Source organism: Bombyx mori, chromosome 26 (assembly GCF_030269925.1).
Source record: "Bombyx mori chromosome 26, ASM3026992v2".
NCBI classification, from domain to species: domain Eukaryota; kingdom Metazoa; phylum Arthropoda; class Insecta; order Lepidoptera; family Bombycidae; genus Bombyx; species Bombyx mori.
The window spans coordinates 8,943,248-8,970,760 of NC_085132.1; the positions used below are offsets into that span (position 1 = coordinate 8,943,248).

General features: G+C 39.7%; 1 protein-coding gene across 1 annotated transcript; it reads left to right on the forward strand.

The window, feature by feature from the left end:
* The first annotated feature begins 258 nt into the window (after positions 1–258).
* Positions 259–27,338, forward strand: LOC101740081 (uncharacterized). Its single transcript, XM_004922034.5, has 5 exons — positions 259–534; positions 20,825–21,285; positions 23,433–23,600; positions 24,110–24,245; positions 24,633–27,338. The coding sequence occupies exons 2-5, from the start codon at positions 21,060–21,062 to the stop codon at positions 24,766–24,768; spliced, it is 666 nt and encodes a 221-aa protein (XP_004922091.1). The 5' UTR covers positions 259–534; positions 20,825–21,059; the 3' UTR covers positions 24,769–27,338.
* Positions 27,339–27,513: the final 175 nt, after the last annotated feature.

Sequence of the window (27,513 nt, forward strand, 5' to 3'; positions counted from 1 at the left end):
CCAAAAAGTCCACTGAACCAATCTCAGTAAATAACCACCATTTTACTAAGATTATATTTCAACCTTAATCATCTTAATTTCATCATTAATCATCTCATTTCATTTCATTTCACTCCCATATTATCATTTTTCATAAGATTGTGAATATAAATTAAATTAAGACATGACTTAAAGGTCTTAGTTACCGGGTCATAGAATCCCTTTAAAAATATCTATTTGACGTTTCAAATTTGTTAATTGTCATGTTTCTCTGAATGTCGGCTGTCCATTTGACTTTGTTGATCAAACAAGAATCAAGAGTCGACTCTAAATTTTTAATGACGTTGCCGCGGGTTGATTGAGTGTTCGTGCTGTGTTAGTTTTTGTTTTTAAAAAAAAAAATTATAATCAACAGCAGAAACCGAAGATAACACATAAATTTTGAAATTACCTAGGTTTTTATTGTTTGTTGAACTAAAAGAATTTGTGATGTTTTTTGTGTCAACAAGTTAGCATCCTGAATTGAAAGTTTGAATGAAACAAGGCCGCTACCCGGTAAGTACCTACTTGGTATTTAAGGATAACAGCTTTTGAAATTCAATGATTCGTAAGCGTATTTTTTCCTATTAATAAAAAGAAAGGAGTTACAGCTTGTTACGTTTTATTATATCCTTTTTTCGATACAATTGCTAGATTTGTTTTAATATGTTACTTTGACCTAAAAAGTTTTATTGAATTTGCATTTAACACAGAACTGGAAAACGTTGAACGATGATTTTACCCGAAATAAATACTTATAGTCAGAAGAAGATTGTATTGATTATGTGATGCTTAACTTTATTCTGAAATCGTGAACAAAATTGAAATGGTTAAGTTTTAATATTGAAAAAAAAAAAATTTAAAAAACAATCTCCTCGGTTACAAACTTAATCTCTTTTTTTACTAATATCTTAACTTGGAGAAGACATACTTAATAGAACATTAATATTTAGGAGAATGTAGAGAAATTCAGAAAATAGTTTATATACGGTTGTATTGAATAATTTTACTGGTGGTAGGACCTGCCTAATTCTGCCGTGAAGCAGTAATGCATTTTGGTTTGAAAGGTGGGGCAGCCGTTGTAACTATACTTGAACCTTAGAACTTATATCTCAAGGTCGGTTAAGTACATCATAAATGGCTATGGGCTCCAGTAACCACTTAACACCAAGTGGGCTGTGAGCTCGTCCACCCATCCTAGTAATAAATAAAAAATCATTTGGTAGGCAGCGGCTTGGCTCTGCCCCTGGCATTGCTGACGTCCATGAGTGACGGTGACCACTTAACATTAGGTCGGCCGTATGCTGTCTGCTTACAAAGGCAATAAAATTTTTTATTACAGATTAATATGGAAAATAAAAAAAGACAATAACTAAAATAATATTCAACACTACTTACATCATTGTAAGTATTGTTTGACATAAACATCAGAATAGAATTCTAAAATAAAAATAAAATACATGAAAAATTCATTTAGGCACTTAAAACAGAGCACAACTTTTGGTGCCGTTTGCGTCATTTGGACATGCAACTCGAGCAATTTAACGCTTGATCATTCATGGTCTTCAAATCGACATTCAGAAATTGTCTGGTTTTTTATTGTTATTGATTTCATATTATATTGATTATTGACATACATTTCAATTTTGTAAAGTCATACTGGACTAAATTGTTTTAACCTACTTTGAAAAAGGAATAATGTATATTATTTATTTGAGACTCAGGGTGATTTTAACAAATTTAAAGAATTCAAGAGCCAAAGTACTGAGAGGACTCACATAAATTAATTGGTGGCACTCTTCTTTAGTCAAAATCAGCATATTTAAAAAAATCCACATTCACACTAGAAAATATAAAAAAAAAAAAATGAAATGGCGGGGAACAAATTCCAGATTTGCACATTGAGTTTAACATTAGTGAATTATTAAGTTTTATACTACATAAGCTTATACCACACAAAAGTTTTTATAATTTTTTGTGAAACCTTTGTGTCAAACAAGAGTGTTCTTATTTTATTCTTCAGCTTAAAACAATTAAATTCTCCTATAAGCCAATTCTTATATCACTGAAAACCTCATTCAAGTTCATGCAGTTGTCAAGGTTGTTAACATTTTTGGAAATGAATGGATGAAAAATATTTGCTAGCTCTAGCCTAGATAAATTAAAAAAGTTCCCAGTGGTAGATACCGCACAACATAACTTTGGGGTTCAGGGGAGCAGGCGAAGGTGGACCCATGATGCACACATGGAGATACTGGGGTTCCCGCAGCCAATGTAGAGGAGCTCGATGGGGTTTAGTCGGCAGTCGTCTGTGAGGCGATATTTCGCACGCCTCTCTTAAGGCATAGGCTCCTATAGCCAAAACACAAAACGCCAAAAACATCACGTTAAATACGTAACAGATTATATTTTTCTACATAATGAGCATAGTTTGTTTACTGTACTAGTGTAGCGTAGACAAAACGCATTGGAAAGTCGAAAGTACCCTTCACACATATTAAAGTCGAGATCCCAAATTAAAATTCCACTAAATGGTCTGATTGTTCTTTGATTGTGTACACACTGCAAAGTTAACCATGATTATTGATGTTAAAAAAAAAAGAACTATGTACATAAGTTGAATTTTGTTTCTGATACTACCTCGTACGTTAACCAACTCGCCCAAAAATGTAGAATTCAAATTCAAATTCAAAATCATTTATTTCAACTTAGATGTCAGTATGACACACTTGTTGAATGTCAAAATACAAATAACAATGTTAACTCTACCACCGGTTCCAAAAAAAGCCACAGTCCTGAGAAGAACCGGCGAAACAAACTCAGCGGGCTTTTTTTTGTTTGTTTTTTCTCAAATATTTTCTTTTTTTTAATGTACATGTAGTTGTACACGCCCAACGACATTGAGGATATTTATGCATTCAAAGAAAATTCTACCACGAGTTTTGGGCTTGTACACAAAACTGCGATGCGACTTCGCATCGTAAAAATCTACGAGCTCCCACTTTTTTTTAAGCTGATAGCCTTGAGAGGCTATATCAGCTTCGCCCTAACGTGTAGGTGAGCTCACGGGGCTCAAACCGGAGTGTTGCCAACACTGGCCCTAGCAAGAGCAGTGCTTCGCAGAATCTACCACCAGATGGGAAACGTGACCCACTGAGAAGATCCGGCGAGAAACTCAGTGGGTAATTCGAGCGATACTACTTTGCTGGTATTGAAATCCCGCAGGCATGCACCAAAATTTTTAATCTAATACACATTTTACAAATGTTCACGAATGACTTCCACAATGAACGACTAACATCATGTAATAAAAATCGAATCCGCAAAAATATTAATTCGTGTAATTACTAACACGTAAAGATTCAAGATGGGTGACGCAATTCACACTGTGATGTCTATGCTAACCAATTTTCCAACATCTAGGCGACAAAAAGTGGCAGAAACCAATCCATTTGACAGTATCCGCGAGCAACACCTAAAAATGTTACCAGCCCTTTCGATATTGTACACAATAAAAGCATATTTTTATATTCTATGACTACCCTACAATTATACTTAATAATTTAACAGTTTGAAAGTAAATTACAAATATGTACAATGTTATTGTTACAATTATGATACATTGTTTCAAGGAATAAATCTAAACAAGTTTCCATAGTTAGGGTAGCCCTAAGATCGTATTACAATGGACAGATGTAATTCATACCGGCTGTAAACAACAGTGGTACGGACGAGGAAGAGGTCACGCTTCTGAATCGTTTTACGCGACGTTGCGCAACTTGCATCAGAATCGCCCAGGCGACTGCCGGTTCGATAGTGATTTACACGCGATTTCGTTGGTATATTGCGAACAGTCGATTGACAGCGCCCGTTCCAAACATTTGTGAATACCATAGATTAGCAACGCCCCAAATTTCGCTTATGGGTGCCGTCAAAGGCGAAGGATTCGCCGGAGATAGCAACAATATTATCAGGGTATTATAACAGCATACTGGGATCGCTAACCGGAATTTACGGGTGGTAGGTTCTTTATCAGACCATATTACCAGGGCTATCATCATCCTCCTTTTCTGGAGTAACGCAATCAAGCCTTCCAGTGCGAAGGGTGGGATAGTCGTTTCAGAATTGAGGCGTGAAACCCTGTGGCCTGGTTTATGTGGTTGGTGTGGTTTTGATGTCTAAGGTCCGATACTAGATGGATTGTTATTTCGTCTACTGATCCCAACCAATAAGAGAAACTGCTTCGTAACAGACAGTAGTACAAGTAGATCCATTGACACTGTCATCAAACACCTACAGCTCTAGCCATAGATGAAGACACACGGACTGTGGCACCGGTACTCTTAACGACGTGAAACCTAATCTATACATCATCCCGCCTCCGGTTTTACGCCGGGCCACGATTCCGATCCGGTAGTAGATGCATTCCTGTAGTAGCTAACAACATCCCTCCTAAAAAAAGAAGACAAAACGGCAAAAACAACAAACAGTACGCAACCATTTTCTCCATTGTCCGTTGATCGATTAACTTTTTGTTTGTCTTCTAACTATAGACGACGTTTAAGTGTATCAAAGTTTTGGAAGTGAATGAATGAATGTAGTATAATGTAGTGTATCAAAGTTTTGGAAGTGAATGAATGAATGAATGAGTATATCAGAGGAAGTGTGAAAGTGGCCCCGGTAAGCAACAAATTAAGGAGCGGACGGTTAGCGTGGTATGGACATGTGATGCGTAGAGAGAAGATGCATGTGACTAGGAGATGTATGGAAATGGTAGTGCAAGGTGGAGGGGAAAGAGGTCGACCGAAGAAGACATGGATGGAGTGTGTGAATGACGATATGAAAGAGAGAGAGAGGAGTGAGTGTTGAGATGACGGCTGATAGAAGAGAATGGAAGAGAAAAATTAGCTGTGCCGACCCCACCTAGTGTGATAAGGTGGAGAAAAAGAAGAAAGTATTGGAAGAAATTTTTTTGCTTTGGTATGTATCAGTTACAAAACAAAAGAATGTTTGTATTATAATTAATCTAAATCTAGATATTATAGTCGGATTTACATCGGGCAATCACTGGCTTACTGACTTAAAAGCAATTTATAAAGAGAATAAAACCGAACTCAAGATTCCGGTTTTATGCGTTAAAGCGGCATTTACTCGTAATTTATTAGACGCTTGTCTATTTAAGCTAATACAATAAACAAAATAAATAGTTTAAAAAAAACTAACAAAATACGCTTTTATAGAAAATCCAACTAGAAAATAGAAAATAAATTTGAATTAAAAATAGTGTAAGAAAAAATGATTTTATTGTAAAAAAGCGTGGGGTGGTCAAAATAACCCTTCTACTCATATCTGTTCATAAAATATTTAGAAGTACTGATCCACGCTTTTTTTACAATAAAATATTTTTTTCTTGCATTTTTTTTTTATTCAAATTTATTAACATTTATTTTCGATTTTTTAGTTGAATTTCAATTTGTTTTTAATATTAAATTGTCATCGGTCCTTAATAAGTATACCAAATTTCGAGTTAATCCGACGTTTTGAAGGGGGTCAAAATCATGTTCAAAGATTCCGTTACAAACATACATACGTCTGAAGCTAATAAAAGCGTATTAAAAATAGTGCCCGTCAAGTTCTTCTCAAGTATTAAAAATGCTGAGTATTGCAATTATTTTCCATATAAAATAACTTTGCACACGTTTGCGCTCCTATCTGCAGTTTTGATTCTAGTTGCATAACTCCACGCTCTATCGGGCTTGGTCGAGTCGCGCTCTCTTCAAATATCATTATTACAAGCCATTATGTGGGTATTCTCTTAAAATATTACCGGTGAAAACTTAACCGGTAATTTAATGTTTCGGTCGAGTGTAATTTCGGCTCGCTCTTGTTTGAAAGCGATCTCGTATCGAATTTCTAAATGATTGGATTTGTCTATTGCATTTCTTTTCGTTGTGATGATAAATAACTTTAAGAAAATTCGCATCGGCCCTTTTATAATTATGGACTAGGGGCCCGCCCCGGCTTCGCTTGGGAAGTAGCGCACGCGATGTAAAGAATTTTAGGTAATTTTTTTTCAACATTGAGTTACATTATAGGAGTTTCAGTAAGGATCCCTAATTTTTTTGAAAATATAATAAATATAGCCTATGTCACTGGGGGATAGCGTAGCTTTCCAAAAGTGAAAGATTTTTTAAAATCGGTTCAGTAGTTTCGGAGCTTATCCAATACAAACAAACAAACAAATCTTTCCTCTTTATAATATTAGTATAGAAGTATAGATTACGACGTAATGGCGACGTACGAGGTGACAATTTGGAGAAGCTGCTGGTAACAGGCAAGGTATGCGGAAGAAGGCCCAGAGGCTCCACTCTCAGCACTTCAGTCCATGTAGCTATCCAAACAGCCGAGGATAGGCAGGAATGGCGCAAGATAATGCAGGAGAAAGTTGTTAGATGATGCCACGATCCTCAGCATTGAGGATTATCGACGCAAGGAGGAAAACGATGTAATAGACAAACGTGTTTATCGTATTTATGTTTGATTGAGCCCGTGGACAATCATAAGATATGGTAGTCTCAGATTTAATGTAAAACCGCTGCACCGTCCTTAAAACTGAAAAGTACGACGCGTTTTCAAGTCTTATTTGTTTACCTTACGAAGGCGGGAGTAAAAATTTGGGTGATATACAGTAATTGCGGTAATCATACTGATAGCTATTGGATTAAGGGGATAAAGAGAGCTAGATAGAGATAGTTTTGAAATTTTCAGCTTTAGAGGAGAAACTGCGGGCCAAACTATCCGCCAAGGATAATCTAATCTGCTATCCAGTGTTAGCACAATCAGAATCAACATAGCTTGAGAATTTTAGCTACAATTAATTATGCATTAGATATGGATTGCCCAATGCAGATTTTGCAATGTCAAATACAGACAATTGTACAATAAAGCTAGAAGGAATTCAAAAATGATTACAATCAAAGATTACGCGTGCAGTATCCCTTGTAATCCCACCCCTTCTGACTGAGCCCGTGCTAGCCCAACTGTCCTGGTGAAACTGGAAAAGCTTCCATGTCACTAGTAATAGTTCCTTCCAAAGAAAATTCCCCGATAAGCGCCACCACACTACGCCGATCTATGAATACAAATGATTACTGTCATAAGAATCTAAATTAGGCTGACATGTTAATGATGAATTCATTTTATTAAAATATGCGTGGCTAAAAAAACAGTGGCATCGGTTTTATCACAGTAACGTTTTTTTGAGCTTTTGTCGGAGTCCACCGTGCCGGTGACGTTACTATTTCGAGAAATATATCTCCAATCACAATATTATCGCTGATTTAAAACCAATTCATGTATCTGGTAACATTGGTAATATCATACCACATTCATTCGACCGAATAAAGAATTCAGATGACTATCCAGCTCGAACAAAGAGAAGGTCACCGAGATACCATCGTATTCCAAATTGAATACTTTCATCATATTCACACAGTTACGTAGCTGTTACTAATCGACGCTAACAGAATGTTGCCCTAACAGAAACAATACCGTCAGTTGAAGAACGATCGTTGTGGAACTCAAACTAACAGTTTTAACTGTACATCAAGCCTATAGTTAACCGTGCGTGTTCATTTATTCCGGTTAATTAATAAATGACTTGTGTTTATGTAATTGCCGATGTTGGTGAGGTCTTGAAACGTCAGGCGAAATTTTAAAGGTAATAATAATAATAAATAAATATTTACTAACAACCACGCCACGTTAACTGGTCCCGTGGTAAGTTCGTAAAGAACTTGTGTTACAGGTACCAGATAACGGAAATAAATGTAATATTTTTATTATACACATAAATATATTTTTTAATATACATCCATAACCCTGGAAAAGACATTTTTATATTTATCATACAAATATCCTCCCTTGGCGGGATTCGAACCCGCGACCCCCTTGTGTAGTGACCATGTCACTTACCACTATACCAGACGGCCGAAGGTAAATAATTCTCATTGCAAAGCTTAAACGGTGTATTTGTCGTGAGTCTTTAATCAAAGAACGAAAAGAAATTTCACCGGACTTTCGATTTTTCGGTTTCATTAAGTAATTTTACCGATACGCTTTTTCCTCTTGATGCTAGTTTGGAAACTATTAAATAAATTATATTCTCTACTAGCGACCCGCCCTCGCTTCGCTTCGGAAACAATAAATTTTATTATTGATAGCCGAAGCCCGCCATGTTGCGCGCGGAACGACAATAACTGCGGGTGACGCCGCGGGGCGAAGCTACTCTAAAAAAAGTAGCCTAAGTTACTCCTTATATCATCAGCTACCTATCAGTGGAAGTCCCGTCAAAATCGGTCTAGCCGTTCCAGAGATTAGCCGGAACAAACAGACAGACAGACAGACAAAAATTGTAAAAAATGTTATTTTGGTGTATGTACCGTATATATATTCCTATGCATGTAGTACAAAGCGGCTATTTCAATATTAAAAACAGACACACCAGTTTTATTTATATGTATAGATTTAAGAAATTGTATTGTATATTAAGCGTGCATAATTGAAAAGGCTGTTCGTTTTGAATGTTAGAAAATAAAACAGACGCGAATCGCGCACCTAAATACCCCCTAAAGGTTACCGACCGAAAAACATGTTCAAATTCTAACGATAATATCACTTGAGCTTTTACGTGTTTAAGGTTGTCGAAGATGAATTTGGCATTTCGATATTGCTAAATGCAAAGGTCTAAAAATCCACTGTATAGCGTCTTAATCATTTTGAAATATAGCTTGGTGTCATTGCGTCTAAATCGGTGCATAGAAACGAAAGTTTCAGTTTGGTGTACGTTGGTTATTTGAGAAAATAAAAGCTTTTGATCTTGCGTGGATATCAATATCGGTGATTCCACGCCTCAGCTCTTCCTAGCGTTTCGATTCGGTACAATGCTCATACTTTCAACTACTAGTAGACTCTGGGACTGGATTCAAGGGTAACTTGGATCGTTTTGTTCCCTTTGTATTTTTTTTATTGCTTAGATGGGTGGACGTGCTCACATCCCACCTGGTGTTAAGTGGTTACTGGAGCCCATAGACATCTAGTTCTAAGGTCTCAGTATAGTTACAACCGCTGCCCCACCCTTCAAACCGAAACGCATTACTGCTTCACAGCAGAACAAAGCAGAGCGGTGGTACCTACCCGTGCGGACTCACAAGAGGTCCTACCACTAGTAATTACGCAAATTATAATTTTGCGGGTTTCATTTTTATTACACGATGTTATTCCTTCACCGTGGAAGTCAATCGTGAACATTTGTTAAGTACGTATTTCATTAGAAAAATTGGTATTCGAACACCGGTGCATCGCTACATACGAATGCACCGGACGTCTTATCCTTTGGGCCCCGATGACTCCTTAAGATCGTCCTCCGGCAATTTACGGAAAAATAGCTTTAGACTTCTTCAATTTAGCATCGCAGAACCCTCTACTACGGCCGATTTAATCTCTACTACCCAGAATCGCTGCGTCTATCCACATTGTGTTCCACGAGACACACTTTGCGGTCTGTTATCCATATTTACGCGCAATTTTTTTTTTTTTTTTAAATTATTGCCGTATAGGCAGACGAGCATACGGCCCACCTGATGGTGAGTGATTACCGTCGCTCATGGACTTCAGCAATGCCAGGGGCAGAGCCAAGCCGCTGCCTACCGTAAAATTATTTTCTTACGCTATTTTCTTACACCGCTTATCCCCTTACAATAGCGGTACTGACCTCCATGGCGAAAGTGATAACTAACCAGTACGAGCGGTTGGTTAATGTGCCATCGACGACAATTAATAAGACCACAATCTCACTAATGTAGGTACATTTAAATGTGCCTCGAGCATCTATTAAATACACACGACCCGCATTACAGAACGAGTTTGCGTAGACCAGGCGACATTATCGACCAGTAACTTGTAAGTGAACAGGAAATTGTTGTTGATGTGGTAATTTCTAAACTAGACTCGATAGTAAGTCGTACTGACACACAAATCCGTATTGAGATGCGAAAAGGAAAATATTATTTTCATGTACCTAACTTGTTTTGTTGTATTAGGAAGATCGCGTTGGTGCAACTTGTAATATCTATTTCTACCAACGACTATCCAATAATTAATTGAAGATGCAGTCGCGAAGGAGCTGTTAAGTCTCATTTTGACACTTGTGAGTCCGCGCGGGTAGGTACCACCACCCTGCCTATTACTACCGTGAAGCAGTGATGCGTTTCGGTTTGAAGGGTAGGGCAGCCGTTGTAACTATACTTGAGACCTTAGAACTTATATCTCAAGGTGGGTGGCGCATTTACGTCGTAGATGTCAATGGGCTCCAGTAACCACTTAACACCAGGTGGGCTGTGAGCTCGTTCACCCATCTAAGCAATAAAAAAAAAAACTTACTAAGTTTTTCGCTGGATCATCTCAATGGGTCGCGATTCCGATCCGGTGGTAGATACTGCGAAGCAATGTTCTTGCTAGGGTCATTGTTAGCAATTCTCTAGGGTTGAGTCCGTGAGCTAACCTACCCGTCTGGCCTTAGCTGGAATAGCCCCTTAGGTTACCAGCGCGAATAGGTAGACAAAAAAAGAACTAGGCGAAAACGAAGATCAAAGATTCCATTACGCACATACGGACACTAACAAGTACACATGCATACAGGCGAATCTAATAAGCGTGTTACACGAAATAACAGCAATTAGGTACCGATGCTCGAACAGATTTGTTCATTTCTCGAACAATAATCGAAAACCTGCGTATTTGAAACATGCGTCATAATACATATTATAAAGTCAGCAAAATCTGCCGTTTATACTTGAATATGAACGTGCTAAATGTATTGTGTGTTATCGGTTTCGTTAGAAAAAACAAACTTCTAAACCACAGTGTTGGGAAGATACCGAAGTGTCTTGTATTGACGTTATTTCCACTAATACATATTTAGAAATATTGCGCGCGTTTGGGATGGTATGGACACGTGATGAGACGAAATGAAAATGCGGTTGGTAAGAGAGTGTTAACTATGAATGTGGAAGGATATAGAGGAAGAGATAGATCTAAGAAGAAATGGATGGATTGTGTGAAAGACGATATGGGTAAGAGGGGAGTGAGCGAAGAAATGGTATATGATAGAAGAGTATGGAAGGAGAAAACATGTTGCGCCGACCCCAGGCGACTGGGAGAAGGGCAGGAAATGATGATGATGATATATTTAGAAATATTCGTATTCTCGATTTGATTGATGTTGTAATAACCATTGAAGCTTTGCATTTATAATATCCGGCACGATGGAGCTGCTTATGTCCTTCTTCAACCGAGGCTTGTGGAGAGTATTAAACGGTAGGCAGCGGCTTGGCTCTGTCCCCGGCATTGCTGACGTCCATGAGCGACGGTGACCACTCACCATCAGGTGGGCGGTATGCTCGTCTGCCTATACGGCAATAAAAAAAAGCTGACCTGTGCATCACAAAGTATTTAAGTCTGAGGCCGCTGTATTTGGATTAGCGTACCTACTACTTGGCTAATGACCTAAAGAAAACTATTGTGCTTCAAACGTTTCTGAAATAATATAACCACTAAATTAATTTATAACACAACATCACCCGTACAATACGTTATCAATTAAGTATTCTAGGTATGTGTGTGTGAAATGTGAAATTTCACTTTAAAGTTCTGGGTCGAACAAAAATGTTGTGCCTGCCATTAATATTGACCTTCGGACCGTCATATCTGCCACATGCTTATGCAGATGTCCTAAGAGCGGCCGAGCGCATCCTTGCGTGACGATACAGCAATGTTAAATGAGAATTTCGAACACAACGTTTTACGATTTAATGAATTTCGGATTTTAACTATTAACGACAAAAAATACCAAGTTAAGTCGTACACTGTGTGCATTACTAATAAAAAATCTTACGTTACGGACGTTTTTTCCCGGTTAGGGTACCCCTCCGCATTTGGAGCTTCCGCACTCACTTTGAGAGATTAGGTCCCCGATTGATGGCGGCCGCCGGCTCGCTGAGTCGACTGTTGCCGAACGTCGGGGGGCCTGACGTACTGGTGCGCCGCCTCTACACGGGGGTGGTGCGGTCGATGGCACTGTACGGGGCTCCCGTGTGGTGCCACGCCTTGACCCGCGACAACGTTGCGGCGTTGCGACGTCCGCAGCGCGCGATTGCGGTCAGGGCGGTTCGTGGATACCGCACCGTCTCGTTCGAGGCGGCGTGCGTGCTAGCTGGGACGCCTCCCTGGGACCTAGAAGCGGAGGCGCTCGCTGCGGATTACCCGTGGCGATGCGATCTCCGCTCCAGGGGGGAAGCCGCGTCGCGTTCGAGCGCGGAAGCTTCAATCTCGGCGTGCCGTGCTCGAGGCGTGGTCTCGCCGCCTGGCGGACCCGCCCTACGGGCGACGGACCGTCGAGGCGATCCGCCCGGTCCTCTCGGACTGGGTGAATCGCGACTGAGGACGTCTCACCTTCCGAGCGACGCAGGTGCTCACGGGACACGGCTGTTTCGGTCGCTACCTGCACCTCGTCGCCCGGAGGGAGCTGACGCCGAAGTGCCACCACTGCAGTGGCTGCAACGAGGACACGGCGGAGCACACGCTCGCGTACTGCCCCGCTTTCGCGGAGCAGCGCCGCGTCCTCGTTGCAAAAATAGGACCGGACTTGTCGCTTCCGACCGTCGTGGCTACGATGCTCGGCACCGACGAGTCCTGGCAGGCGATGCTCGACTTCTGCGAGTCCACCATCTCGCAGAAGGAGGCGGCGGAACGGGAGAGGGAGAGCTCTTCTTCTCTCTCGGTGCCGTGCCGCCGCCGTCGGGCCGGGGGTTGGAGGAGGGCGTTTGTCCAGCTCCAGCCCTATGAGGAGGCAGTCTCCTCCCGGTGATGGTCACGGGGCGACCTAAGGGGGTTGGGGCTGCGCCGCACGCTACCGTCACTCTAGCGCGCTGGCACCAGGAGGACGGGATGGCGCGTCGACGGCTGCGGACTGCGATGCGGTCCGCATTTTCGTCGTCGCTGTCGTCGCCGAACATACTGTTGAAGAGCAACCCGGTCGGCGGTGTATCGCGTTCCGACCCGGCAGGCTGGTTCTGGCCCAGCGGGGTATTCCGGAACACCAGCGGCACCGCCCGGGAGGCCTGGTAGGGCCGCGGTACCGCGGAAACCGACGTCGTTGGTCGTCGACTATCGCCTCGACGACCCGTCGGTCGGGCGCGCTCGGGGTGGCGCCGCGTGTCTGGTTGTAGTGTTGACCGCGGGAACCCCCCTACTCTGAACGGGTTCTGACCCCGGACGGAGATCGGACGTCGGGTGTAAGAGTGCAGGGGAGTCGTTTAGTGGGTGGGCCCTAAAATCCTTGGGCCCGCGATCAGCTCTCAACACCTGCAGATCGTTGAGTCTCACATACACCGCGTGCCCCCTAGGCGCGGAGACCTCGTAGGAGGTTCGGCACGAGGCCCGGAAAAAAAAAAAAAAAAGCCCCTCCGCATCGCCCCATAAGGAACTTCGTTCCAAAAATACGTCTTCCAGAATAAGCCCATCTGCGTGCTTAGTGTGAGTTTTTTAACGTTCTCGATAATGCAAAAGTTAACTTGGATTTGTATGCAGTTGGAACAGCGCCCCTAACGGCAAACGTAGGCAAATGTTCCAACTACATACAAATTTTAGTTAACTTTTACGCTATCGAAAACGTTAAAAAACTCGCACTGAGCAAACTGGTTTTAATTGTGAGAATAGTTTTATCGTATCGTGCGAGCTCATGTCACGTCCGACGGAATACATTATTGTAAAAACAATATAAGGCGTAACTAAGCTTGTAACTTTATTAAAAGTTGCGGTTTAATTAAAAGTCTGCTTTAAAAACATTCTGGTGGGTCAGTTGACACGGGCCGTAACCGCGATGAGCACTGTCAAGGTTTCATTAAACCTCCAGTAGATGTATTTTGTTTTACTAATACACAATTGGGGAACACACAAAAAATTTCATCTTTTGTTTTCTCCGTACCTATTTTAGTTACCTCGAGGGGTTATACTAGATTCACCTAACTAGTAAGTGAGCTCGCGGGGCTCAAACCTGACGACGTTGCTAATAATAATAACTCTAGCAAGGACTGTGCGTCGCAGAATCTACCACCGGATCGGTAACGCGACTCACTGAGAAGATCCGGCGAGAAACTCAGTGAGCTGTGTCTGTGGGTTAATTTACTCGCCGAGCCCTTCGTTGCAAGCGCCGGGTTCGACGAGAACGTTGACCGGTGCTTGAGGTACCTAAAAGCACTGTTAGTGGATCGGGTATGTCATTAAAATCGGTCCAGCCGTTTAAGATTTCACTGATATACACACGGACAGAAGAATTATTATATATCGAGGGGTGAAAGGCAATTTGTTGTAAGCGTCATTTTGCTTAATACGCGACATTTATCTTTGTAATTAAAGATGCGTTTTATTTGGTATTACCAACTCAACAGTTGGATGTTTTTAATTGAATTTCAATTAAATTTACCCCGATCAAACAGCTAAAGAAGTTATAGGTTATGTATGATATTTTTTCCTAGACTTGAAATGTATGTCTTCTGTAAAGTTGAGAAAGTGTCGCTTAAACCAAATAGCCTTTCACCCCTCAAACTATATATTGAGATGTACATATTAATTCTTTAATTTAATACAGGCAAAACAGCAAAAGCTTGTGATGTGTTTCCATGAACAAAAAAAAAAGGCATTTATTTTATATTAAAATATCTCATCATCCGTAAAATATTATTAGTAGGTACTAAAAACGTTTTTGATTAATATCGTAAAAGATTTTCACTTATTCGGTTTGGCGGAAACTATGGCGAAGACCTCATTAGTGTTGTTCACGGATAACGCAACACATGGTACATTGTGAATTCCTCTTAACGATAACGTATAATTTAGTATTTCAATCGTCTTCGATTAGTCACGATCGTTATCGCTTTGCACCGGTATTCTCAGTAATAATTTGATACTTTACGATCCATTTATAATATTCAATCAAACGTCAATATTATATTGTCTGAACATTGGTTTTTTTTTGTTACTCTATGTCAGACGAACATCAAATAATCTATATATTAATCCGTGAAGCAAAAACTTTGTATCCCTTTTTACGAAAATTGCGCGGACGGAGGAGTATGAAATTTTCCACACCTATAGGGAATATAGATAACAAGTGCACACTGCTATTTTTTTTATATAATGCGTAAAAGATACATTAAATCAATAAAGAAAACATTACACACACCACATACCATGTATTTGACGCACACACGCATGCATACTATTTATTGTCAAACTATTGTTCTTAACGTCTGTTGTCAAATTGAGAATAGATTAAATATTGTTTGTCTTCGTTAATAATTTTTATAGTGTGTACTTGGCGAAATTTGTAATTATAGAAGTAAAAAATACAATCATAATAGTGTACAAACTTACAATTCCAATTAATTATAGTCGAATTTCGACTACTGCGGGGCCTCTAGTAATTGGTTAATGGACACAATCACAACATTTATGCCGCCAACTTGATACTTGAAGTCGATATTTTAATTGTTTTGTAAAATAGATACTATTGAACTGGGTTGTATAGAGAGATAGGCCGGGTGCCAGTGACTATCGCCAACTTTAGTATCTAGTCATTTTTGTTACACGATACTTGTATTTATTGCGAAATGGCTTCGAGAACCCGTGTTAAGAAGAATGTAGCCGACTGAGTTTCTCGCCGGAATTTCTCAGTGGGTCGCGTTTCCGATCCGGTTGTAGATTCTGCGAAGCACTGCTCTTGCTAGGGTTAGTGTTAGCAACGTCCTCTGGTTAGAGCCCCGTGAGCTCACCTACTCGCTCGGTTACCATGGCATAGCCTCGCAAAGCTACCAATCTAGGTAGGAAAAAAATTATAATGTATTTCTTAAGAAAATCTGTTTGTGGGATTTCAGCTCAGGTATAAGCATGGCTCTCAGAACATGCTAAGTACATAAAATGCCCGATATACTGCGATAAACACTTCATAAACTAGATGGGCATTGAGAGCACTAAAAACAGTAGAAGGCATGCCACGAACCATCCGGCTTTGGAACGAATGCCCTCCACGGTGTTTCCCGAGGGCTATGACATGTCCTTTTTCAAACAAGGCTTATGGAGAGTTAAACGGTAGGCAGTGGCTTGGCTCTGCCCCTGGCATTGCTGAAGTCAATGAGCGACGGTAACCACTCACCATCAGGTGGGCCGTATGCTCGTCTGCCTATACGGCAATAAAAAAAAACACTAAAACATTCTGTAAAAAAACGTATTAAACTTCTAAACTGAGGATACCTATAATAGATATTTAATCATTATTTTCTTCAGATCAATAAAAATTTCAATTCAACCAGAGGCAGTTAGAAATTATTTTAGCATCAATAAAATTTTACGTTAGAAATTACCATTTTCTTGTCGGGGGATTACGTCAATCTATTGGTATTCATTCAACGACCCTGAATTTTAATTGAGATGGTTCTAACGTATATTTGACCTTGACAGAAAAGAAAACATCAGTAAGTGTAGGTAGTTTACAAAAAAAAAATTAGCTCGATTAGCAAAATCGAACTATTGATTTCAACTTTTTTTTTTTCATCCTATTGATACCGTTCAGGATATTAGCCAAGTTATATAGAACAACAAAAAATATATGCAGTTCAAAAATTAAGTAATGCTCTTAATTAAGCAACCAAATTAAATTAGTTTAGTTGTGGTGAAAATTACGTTCAAAGATTCCATTACCCCACTGTAGAAGCTAACAAAAGTGTGTCACAAAAACAATTCACATTTCTTCAAGTTTTTCATCTTTATTCTGGTTATTTTCTTTTTACGCGGCAACTCTAAGTAATTCCTAACCTGTCTCGTTTATCTACCTATGATCTGTGTACTCTACCTATAAATGAAGAGTAATCAGAATCAGCTCTGTCGTTTAAGAGATTTTCTGGAACAAACAAACTGTCAATGCTTATCTTTATATCTATACATATAAATAAAATTGGAGTGTCTGTTTGTAATATTGAAATAACCGCTTTTTACTACATGCATATTATTATGAATATTTATACGGTACATACACCAAAATAACATTTTTTACAATTTTTGTCTGTCTGTCTGTCTGTTTGTTTCGACTAATCTCTGGAACGGCTGGACTGATTTTGATGAGACTCACTAATAGGTAGCTGATGATGTAAGGAGTAACTTAGGCTACTTTTTTTAGACTAGCTTCGCCCCGCGGCGTCACCCGCAGTTATTGTCGTACCGCGCGCAACATGGCGGGTTTCGCCTATCAATAATATAATTTAATGCTTCAGAAGCGAAGCGAGGGCGGGTCGCTAGTATATGTATAAAAATTGTAGAACTAGAGGAGTGTGCGACCTCACGGCTGACCTGGTGCAAGCTACGATCGCGGCACATTGATACCTTGAGACATGAATTCGAATTCTCAATTGGATTGCTTAAAAGTTGTCCTACTGTTGCAGTAATATGCAGAAACTTATCGTCCCCAAGAAATATATTAGCCGTGAACAACATATACATAATATATGTACATCACCATTGTTTTCTATCTTTTCTCTTTCTTGTTGTCTTGTCAGTTCTCGTCTCTTCATTGTTATTTATTGCCTTCCATAGTGACAGTGATTAAGATTCACTTTAAAAAAATAATTCCAATTATTAAATCTCAAGTGTACAACAATAACAACAGATAGCTCCGCCCCGTTCGGCTGCTTCAGCCGGAATGTGTTGTGTACTTCTTTCTTTTTCCTATCTAAGCTGATAGCCTTGAGAGGCTATGTCAGCGTAATCCTAATGTGTAGGTGAGCTCTCGGGGCTGAAACCAGGAGGCGTTACTAACACTGGCCCTAGCAAGCAGTGCTTCCCAGAATCTACCACCACTGCCCGAAGATCTGGCGAAAAACTCAGTGGGCCGTGTCTATGGGTTAATTCACTCGCCGAACCCTTCGTCGCAAGGGACGGGTTCGACGAGAACGGTGACTGGTGCTTGAGGTACCCAAAAGCATCATTAGTGGATCGGGAGGATCCGAAATGACGTGTCTAGGGCATTGTGCGTCAAAAGTTTGTTTATGAATTCTCCTGAATGCCCTCTTAAACAGTTTTTTATAACCGTTAGACTTCTAACAGTTAATTCTGACTATTCTTAGTAAAGTAATTAGCATTACTGTGCGGACGACATGTGTATATATATTTTTTTTAATTATTATGCATAACAAATGCTTGAAGTTTCATTAGCGTTATTTTTATTTAGAAACAACGAATAGCATTGATAATGAAAACGAGTGAATACAACGCGCGCGTAATGATATCGCTTTCCCCGACAATTTATTACGTAAAAAGAAGAAAAAAAAAACGTAATTAATTAGTTGCGAGATTCGGTAAACGTACTAATATAATTCGAGAAACTTTCGTTTACGAGATTGTATAGACTATTTAAGCCTTCGTCAAACAGAACGCGTAATTAGCGCGCGTCAGAGCGCTAAACTGACGCCGCGCTATGACGCCGAGATGTGTTGTACTACTATGGTAACATACCGTCAAACAGTGCCCCAGCGCTATAAGTACGCAGCGCTCTGTCGCGGCGTTAGGACGCTTTGACGTCAGGCGTTGTAATTTTTTACAAATTTTATTTTAGCGTCCGAGTGAATGTGTATTAAAATACGAGTGAATGTGTATTAGATTGGTCAACGAGCTTACTGTTGAGCCGGTGTTAAGTGGCTATCAGACCCCAGGAGATCATTATACTATAAACGTCCACCTTGAGGTCTATGGGTCTATCCGGCTATGGAATGAGCTGCCCTCCACGGTGTTTCCTGAGCGCTATGACATATCCTTCTTTAAAAGAGGCTTGTGGAGAGTATTAAGCGGTAGGCAGCCGCTTGGCTCTGCCCCTGGCATTGCTGAAGTCCATGGGCGACGGTAACCACTCACCATCAGGTGGGCCGTATCCTCGTCTGCATAAAAGGGCAATAAAAAAAAAGTTTTGAGACTTGATTGATATAACTTCGGTTCCATTCGTCCAAACAAAACGCATTACTGCGTCGCGGCCGAAATACGCAGAATGGTGGAATACGAAAATCATAATAGTTTCATCTTCACTGGTGGTAGGACCTCTTGTGAGTCCGCACGGGTAGGTACTACCACCCTGCCTATTTGTGCCGTGAAGCAGTAATGCGTTTCGGTTTGAAGGATAGGGCAGCCGTTGTAACTAAGACCTTAGAACTTGTATCTCAAGGTGGGTAGTGCATTTACGTTATAGCTGTCTACGGACTCTAGTAACCACTGAACACCAGGTGGGCTGTGAGCTCGTCCACCCATCTAATCAATAAAAAAACTTCAGAGGTGTCAAGGGACACCCGGATGGAACGAAGTTCCTTTCGATTAATTAGGAGCCTCTGGGTCTGCGGAGGGACTTTGGTTCCCTCTGTATTTTATACCGTATGTTCCATGGGGAGTGCTCTGAGGAATTGTTCGAGATGATACCGGCATCTCGTTTTTACCATCGCACCGCCCGCCATCGGAGTAGAGTTCATCCGTACTACCTGGAGCCACTGCGGTCATCCACAGTGCGTTTCCAGAGATCTTTTTTGCCACGTACCATCCGGCTATGGAATGAGCTCCCCTCCACGGTGTTTCCCGAGCGCTATGACATGTCCTTCTTCAAACGAGGCTTGTGGAGAGTATTAAGCGGTAGGCAGCGGCTTGGCTCTGCCCCTGGCATTGCTGAAGTCCATGGGCAACGGTAACCACTCACCATCAGGTGGGCCGTGTGCTCGTCTGCCTACAAGGGCAATAAAAAAAAAAAAAAATAGTGAAGGAATTGTAATTTTTTTTTAAGTTATAATAATAAATTACGGCATTATGAAGAAAAAAAAACAATACTATGAACTAAATTACTATTTTTGAAACGCTATCTCGAGAAACTGTACTCATTACGCGGACCAATCGGATACGAGCAATGTCACGCGATAAGCGCCTACACGTTGATTGGTCAGAATGACGGATCTAAAAAGTGTCGTGACAACTTTTCGTATGAATTTTTTCCGTCTAGCCCCCTTTCACAACGCGCGATAAGGAACTTCGTTCCAAAAAAAACTAGGTTTCGTTAATAAACAATAGGAAATATTTGTTTGTTCGAGTTCTAACATTGCCTATTCGATTCAGTTGAATGTTCATGTGGTTGATGGTAATTTAAGGATTACTTCGGGTTTGTTAACTCTTAGCCCACGTGACTTATCAATAAAAGCGTATATTCCATTTGCGTATTTAGCGTCGGTCAAAACGCGACTGATCACCGGCGTAATCCGCAATCAAAATGGAATCTTTTTATTTTTATCCTTTTTTTTTATTTATTGCTTAGATGGGTAGACGAGCTCACAGCCCACCTGGTCTTAAGTGGTTACTGGAGCCCATAGATATCTACAACGTAGACGCGCTACCCACCTTGAGATATAAGTTCCAAAGTCTCAGTATAGTTACAACGGCTGCCCCACCCTTCAAACCGAAACGCATTACTGCTTCACGGCAGAAATAGGCAGGGCGGTGGTACCTATCCGCGCGGACTCACAAGTGGTCCTACCACCAGTAACCAAATCTAAATTAACCAAAGACTCGTCTTGTAATGAATGTAAAAAAAAAGATCTCTAAACTAGTGAACCCAGCGCGTTTAAATGTCATTAAAAAAAAATACCAATTACATGTCACAATACAATTGTTACAGATCTTTCTACGCGTTGCGTCGTGTGAAACGTCGGAACGAAGGAAAAATTGATGGCAAGCGAACTATTAAACAATGGAATGGATCTCGGAGACAATCCCACAAGTTCAATAGCTAGAAAATAAGCACGAGAAAAGAAAAAAAAAACGACTTGTAAAGTTGAGAATATGTGACACAACGCCATCTAGCGAACGTATCAGTAACTGTTTGGTGAAAAGTGTATCGATTTAAAAAAAAAATGAAGCTCAATCTATTCAAGAGGTCCATGATATTCGCTACGTTTTTCGGTTCGTGTCTGTGTATAGCTTTGATCGTGGGATCGTTGGGCACGACTCATTGGGTCGATGCGAGAGCGAGAAAGACTTCTTTCCCCCTAAAGACTGACGGCAGAATCAACTTTGGCCTCTTCGAGGGCCACAGGGAGTTGAACGTCACTTACGGCCGGAGGAATTATGATATAAGCGGTGAGTGATGTATAGTATTACCGGCGATGGATTTACGCCTGGGCCCGTGAGGCTCGGGCCTAACGTGGCACGATTTGAGGGGCGGCAAAATTTTTGAAATGCCAAAATTTCAGAGACGAAAAAAGTAAAGACAGTCCCCTTTGAAAATGAGTTCATTGTTTATATTTATAAAAAATATTTATAAAGTTTTTATTTAAAATATTATAAACAGCGCCTAGGGCGGCAAGTCTAAATCCATCACTGAGTATTACAGAGCATTCTGGAGGTGACGCCTATATTCGAAAGGCGAACCTCTATTATCCACGTTGATTGTTTGAGGTAAAACCATCGCAGGTAGAGCTTACTCAGGTTCAAAACTCGTCGGAACAACAGAACAACTAGAACCCATGACACGTGCTTTAATACCATTCATATACAGGCTGTAGTATACTTCAAATCTCCTAACCCATGCATCAGTTCGCTGAGTTTCTCGCCGGATCTTCTCAGCGAGTCGCGCTTCCGATCCGGTAGTAGATTCATTCGCGAAGCAGTTGCTCTTGAGTTGTTAGGTCTCCTTCGGAGGCGCTCGGGTAGCTGTTAGCAAATCCCACCTCTTCTAGCTGAGTCTGTGCTCGCCCACTTGTTCTGCTGAAACTGGAAAGGCCTCCGGGCCACCAGTAATCCTTCAATCATAAAAAAAAACCTTCAAATCTGAGTACATGATGACAGATATGCAATACTGCAGACTAAAGCTACACGCCTTAATCTCCTAATATTTTAATTAAAGTTTCACAATTAATATTGATCGATTCGACCTGTGTATATATTACACAGGGTCACACTAGGCCGATTCGGTTCTGGGCTACGTTCTAGGTCGCAGTTAGTTTAATTAATTAGAATTATTTGTAAGGTTTAAACTCGCGTTTATTATTGTTTGTAATAACACGTTGTTATTTCCCACGTTTTGAATACTGTACAGTTTTTATGGTCAAGGACGATTGAGGTGGTTTGTTCGTCGACATTTTAGTATTGTGGATAACTACCGTCTATTTTGCTATAAAAAATACTTTTAAGCTCTTCCGTTTCTGTTCAATCGTTAAAGATAAATTTAGTTTATTGTATGTGTATGTCTTGTCTTTATATTTTAGCTTGGAATTGTTAAATGTCTAATGTTTTTAGTTACTGTATTTAATAGCTTTTTTTTTAAATGTAATTACATAACTTATGACTGCATTGTAAATAATTAACAGAGATGTCCCCACAAAACGGAATCTTTTTTAGCTCATTTACCATAATTTATATAGTGTACAACACTCTTAAATTATTATTGCTGAAGTTTTTTTTTTAGTCTGTTTATACTAGACTCCAATCATAATATATAATCATGGCCTATTTAAGTAAATTAAGTAAAAGCTTTTTGATGTTTCTATTGCCATAAATAATAGAAACCCGCGGACCTCATATAGACCTGTGTATATCTATTGGTCCATATGTTGATTTGCTGCTAATAATTGCTTAAGTCTCCAACCGGCTGGAAGTATTTAAAAAAAATCCTAGCTACCATTACATTATAGCATATTAATTTCCAAGGCAAATGAGATTATGGTCTTGGTTTATGGTAAGTGGGTATGGCTAAGGACTCTTTATCAATCTCAGTTTCAATGACTTTTCATAGCACTCAAGTATTACTGTGTAGAGAAGTTCTATGGTAGAGGCCAAAAATGTAATGATCTCTGGAAACGCACTTTGAGAAACCGCAGTATTTTCAGTTAGTAGGTATATATTCTGCTCCAGTGATTGACGCCACGATGGTAAAAGACAATGACGGGCTCATCAAACTATTCCTCAGATAATTCTCCGTGACAATTTATTTTATTTTTATTGCTTAGGTGGATGGACGAGCTCACAGCCCACCTGGTGTTAAGTGGTTACTGGAGCCCATACAACGTAAATGCGCCACCCACCTCGAGATATAAGCTCTAAGGTCTCATGATAGTTACAACGACTGCCCCACCCTTCAAACTGAAACGCATTACTGCTTCACGACAGAAATAGGCGGGGCGGTGGTACCTACCCGTGCGGACTCACAAGAGGTCCTACCACCAGTGAAAATACAATGTCTTACTGGAGAGCCAGTTAAATTTTTTATCCATTTCCTTGTATTACAGTGAAAGCCGGTAATCATCCAGCTCGTCGCTGGGCGTGGTGTGGCACAGCGGCCTTGTTGGGCGCAGCCTTGCTCTGTTCGGGCGGGTCGTGTGTATTAGCGGCACTAGGGTCTGCGGCCCGCACGAGATGTTCCCCCAAACCTCTCCTAGTTGGGAACACGTTGGCTGGTAAGTCTATTCAATGATCACTAATGCTTACGATGTTGCTTCGATTAAACGTCAATTCCTATATGCGAGAGAGAGAGAGTAATAGTATTCTTTATTGTACACCAACAAAAGAAACAATGCGAAACATTAAATACAAAAAAGTACAATTGGATAGTTTTTGACAATAGAATCATAATAATGTTTAAACTTATATTTTCAATGAATTATAGTCGAATTTCGACTACTGCGGGACCACTAGTGCTGACAAAAGACCTTTTTCACCTTTAATTTTTTTTTTATTGATTTTAAATTTATTCCATTTCCTTCGGTTTTCGCGAATCGTAGACAAATTTAAAACTACATACAACTATTCCGATGTTCTAATTGAACGTTGATCGTGTAAGGAATAGAAAGAAAAGGGTGCACAATCAAACCTTCAAATTCCGGTTCAATCGGTCGACTTCTACAACAGAAAAAATGTAAGATGATTGATTCATTGATTCCTTCACTCAATCCTTGTATCTTTTCAGTGGTGTTCACCCTCGGAGCCATAGCTGTGTGGCTGACGGAATACTTCCTGAGGCTGCAGCACAACGTCATGTCGGACGCTGACCTAGCCCAAACCTGGTCCTCGGAAGGCATGGCGGACTTGGGTATCTCTTTCTGGTGAGATATTTTACATCAACGTATTCCAATAGAATTTCGAATGAATGAAATGTGATTGAAATAAAAAAAAATCATTTATTTATTGCGTAGATGGGTTGACGAGCTCACAGCCCACTTGGTGTTAATTGGTTACCAGAGCCCGTAGATATCTAAAACGTAAATACCGCCACTCACCTTAAGATATCTAAGTTCTCAGTTACAACGGCTGCCGCGCCCTACAAACCGAAACGCATTACTGCTTCACGGCAGAAATAGGCGGGGTGGTGGTACCTACCCACGCGGACTCACAAGAGGTCCTACCACAAGTAATTACGCAAATTATAATTTTGCAGGTTTGTATTTTATTTATTACACAATGTTATTCCTCGCAAATTCATTGTCTTCCAGGTTGGTCGTTGCGGCCGCCATAGCCGCCTTCGTCAATGACGTCTGCATACTGATAGCCACCGCCGACGGACGGGACGCCGACACGATAGCACCAGCACTAGAGGAAAAAGTCAACGGAGCCATCATGCTTTATTAAGAAGCCCTCAATACACAATTCAGTAGGCGGACATACTTTTTGGCGGGAACGCGAGCAGTGAAGTTGTGTGATTTGTTTTATTTTGTCTATTTGGTGTTTCTTCGGACTTAAATATGTAATAACGGTGGTTTATTAACTATTTAGTGTCTGTGAAAGTGCACAAATGTGGGAAAATAAAACAAAGCCGCTGGACGTAACTTCTCGAGATCCTCCAAAAAGTCCACTGAAAAAGTCTCAGTAAATGACCATCATTTTACTAAGATTATATTTCATCCCATCTCATTTAATTTCACTCCGTAATATCGTTTTACATAACAATAAGCATATAAATTAAAAAAAATAAGACTTGACTTATAGGTCTAATTTACCAGGTCATAAAATTCCTTTAAAAAAAGATAGGCGAACAGAGACCTATTGTAATTTTTATTGTGTCTACAGTTAAATCTTTGGGAATGCGATATTAATTTCATCAAATCTCACGTATCGATACGTCGAATATTATAATAAGTATAAAAACGAATATTAAATTGGCAAACGTTTGGCTGCCATCAAAATTAGCCTCGCAAACGTTTACTTCAAACTGCACACTACCGCCATCTCTTATCCGAGTATATGAACTAAAAGTACAGTTTACAAGTAAAGTAAGATATTAAAATAACGTATTGCAATTAGAATTATATTTTTATTTGCATTTACGCACTAATTTTGTATATGTTTACGAGTACTTAGGCGTACGTTCGTATAAAATACAAATATGATTTGATGAATAGAAGTCTGAATATCGATTTTAAGATATAAAATTTATTTTAGACTGGTATCCTCATTATTGTATATTTTTTTATTAGATTTAACTCGTTTTTTATACTAATTTAAAAATAATCTGCGCTGCACAATAAGATTAATATGATAGGTAATATATTTTTGCAACACAAAAATATCATCGGCCTAGTGTTGTCAGTATTTAATGAACTTAATTGATAACTTAAGAATTCTTATATTGTGAAATCACCTCAATTACTATTGTGTTTATTACGTGTGTTCGTAAAAATCATAATTAAATAAGACAATGATTTAAAATTGTAAAATTTCAATCGTATGTAATGTTCAATTTTATATTTTTTAATAACATTTTAAGATTTCTTTGTAATAAATCCTACGTTAAAAAAAATACTCTCGAAATGACGAATAAAGCTAAATTACCAGTAAGAAATTTCAACCTTATGTTGTCGAGAATTAAGTACAAAATAAATAAATAAAACTTTTAAGTACTTATGTCACTCAATCGATTGAATGCAATTTATTTTACATTATTTAATAGCAAGGTTAAAAATAATAATTCTTAACGTATTTTCGCCAAATTGCCAACTTCAAACTTGTGTATTTTGTGTTAGTTTTTTAAAAGTTTAACGATGTATTCAATTTAAAGCTCTTCCCGTTTACACTAAGGCTTACTATTGTATGACATCGATGCGAATGATTCGTTATCAAATTTTCTCATTGATATTTAAGATAAAAAAAAAACCTATACCTTCCAATATAGACAATAAAAATCTTTAATAATTTTAAACTACTAATTAAGTTGGGTAATATAATCCGTCCTCACGTCCGTCTTGTATAGTTTTTAGGGAAGCTTTCAATACGATTCGAGCTTTCAAGTTTTTGTACGTGCACGCGGCATTTTTTTCTCTCTTAACTAGAAGTGCCATTATCAAAATCAATGTTAATTATTGCATTTTGACACGCTCGTTGCTCTGGGAATCAGTGGCGTAGCGTGGGTGTCAGCCGCCCGGGGCGGAAGACAATTTTGACGCCCTTTTATTTAGGTATTTCACTTTGATACATTAATTCTATATTTTTTTTGGCAAGAGCAGTCATCATTATTTTCCATTATATCTACAGGTAAGATTTTAAATAAAAAAGTTTGCACACACACAGTCGGTGTTGCCAGTTCAATCAGTCCAAATTTGTAGTTGCGATAAAAATATGAAATGGTTCAAATATTTTTATTATTTATTGTGAAATTTTGCCGCCCCCTAAAAAGTGCCGCCCGGGGTGGGCTGCCCCCCGCCCCCACCACGCTACGCCACTGCTGGGAATGTTCCGAGAACTTCTGAATTATGAATCGCCACGTAGGGAATTGGTGACCTGAAGTAATTATGTCAATTTCTTTTACTGAGCGCTTGGATTGCCTAACTTTGCCTTCTTTTGTTTTTAATATATGTTTTAAGTATCTTAGAAATAGTCTGGTCTGGTTAGAAATAGAGAAATAGTCTCTTAGGTCTTAGTATCCTAGATGTTCCGGCGCCTTAGTAAGAAGATCGGAGAGAGGAATCGATATAATTACTTTAGTGCTCCGCGTAGGGTACAGGTGACCTACATGGCTGTTTAAGAGTTAAATCGTTTGCCGATTTGTCGTTGGAATTTAAAAAAAAGCCTGCTCTACGGTCACGAGTGAAGGTCGTTTTCATAATATACTCTGTGAAGAATCTTAATTTACAAAATTACGCTATTATTAAGTGATGTGAATGTATTGAATGTTGTATTTTTTTATGAATATATTTTGTAATAAACTGGACTGTCTTTTTTTAACCCTTACCTTATTAGCCTATGGTCCACCTGCTGTATAGTAGACACTAGAGCCCATAGATCAAGCCCACTGAGTTTCTCGCCGGATCTTCTCAGTGGGTCGCGTTTCGATCCCGTGGTAGATTCTGCGAAGCACGGCTCTTGCTAGGGTTCGTATTA

Excerpts from the sequence above, each read along its gene's own strand:
- LOC101740081 (XM_004922034.5), top strand. The coding sequence starts at position 21,060 with ATGAAGCTCAATCTATTCAAGAGGTCCATGATATTCGCTACGTTTTTC. Across the intron at positions 21,286-23,432 it reads GAGGAATTATGATATAAGCG|TGAAAGCCGGTAATCATCCA; the intron begins GTGAGTGATGTA and ends CTTGTATTACAG. Across the intron at positions 24,246-24,632 it reads GACTTGGGTATCTCTTTCTG|GTTGGTCGTTGCGGCCGCCA; the intron begins GTGAGATATTTT and ends ATTGTCTTCCAG.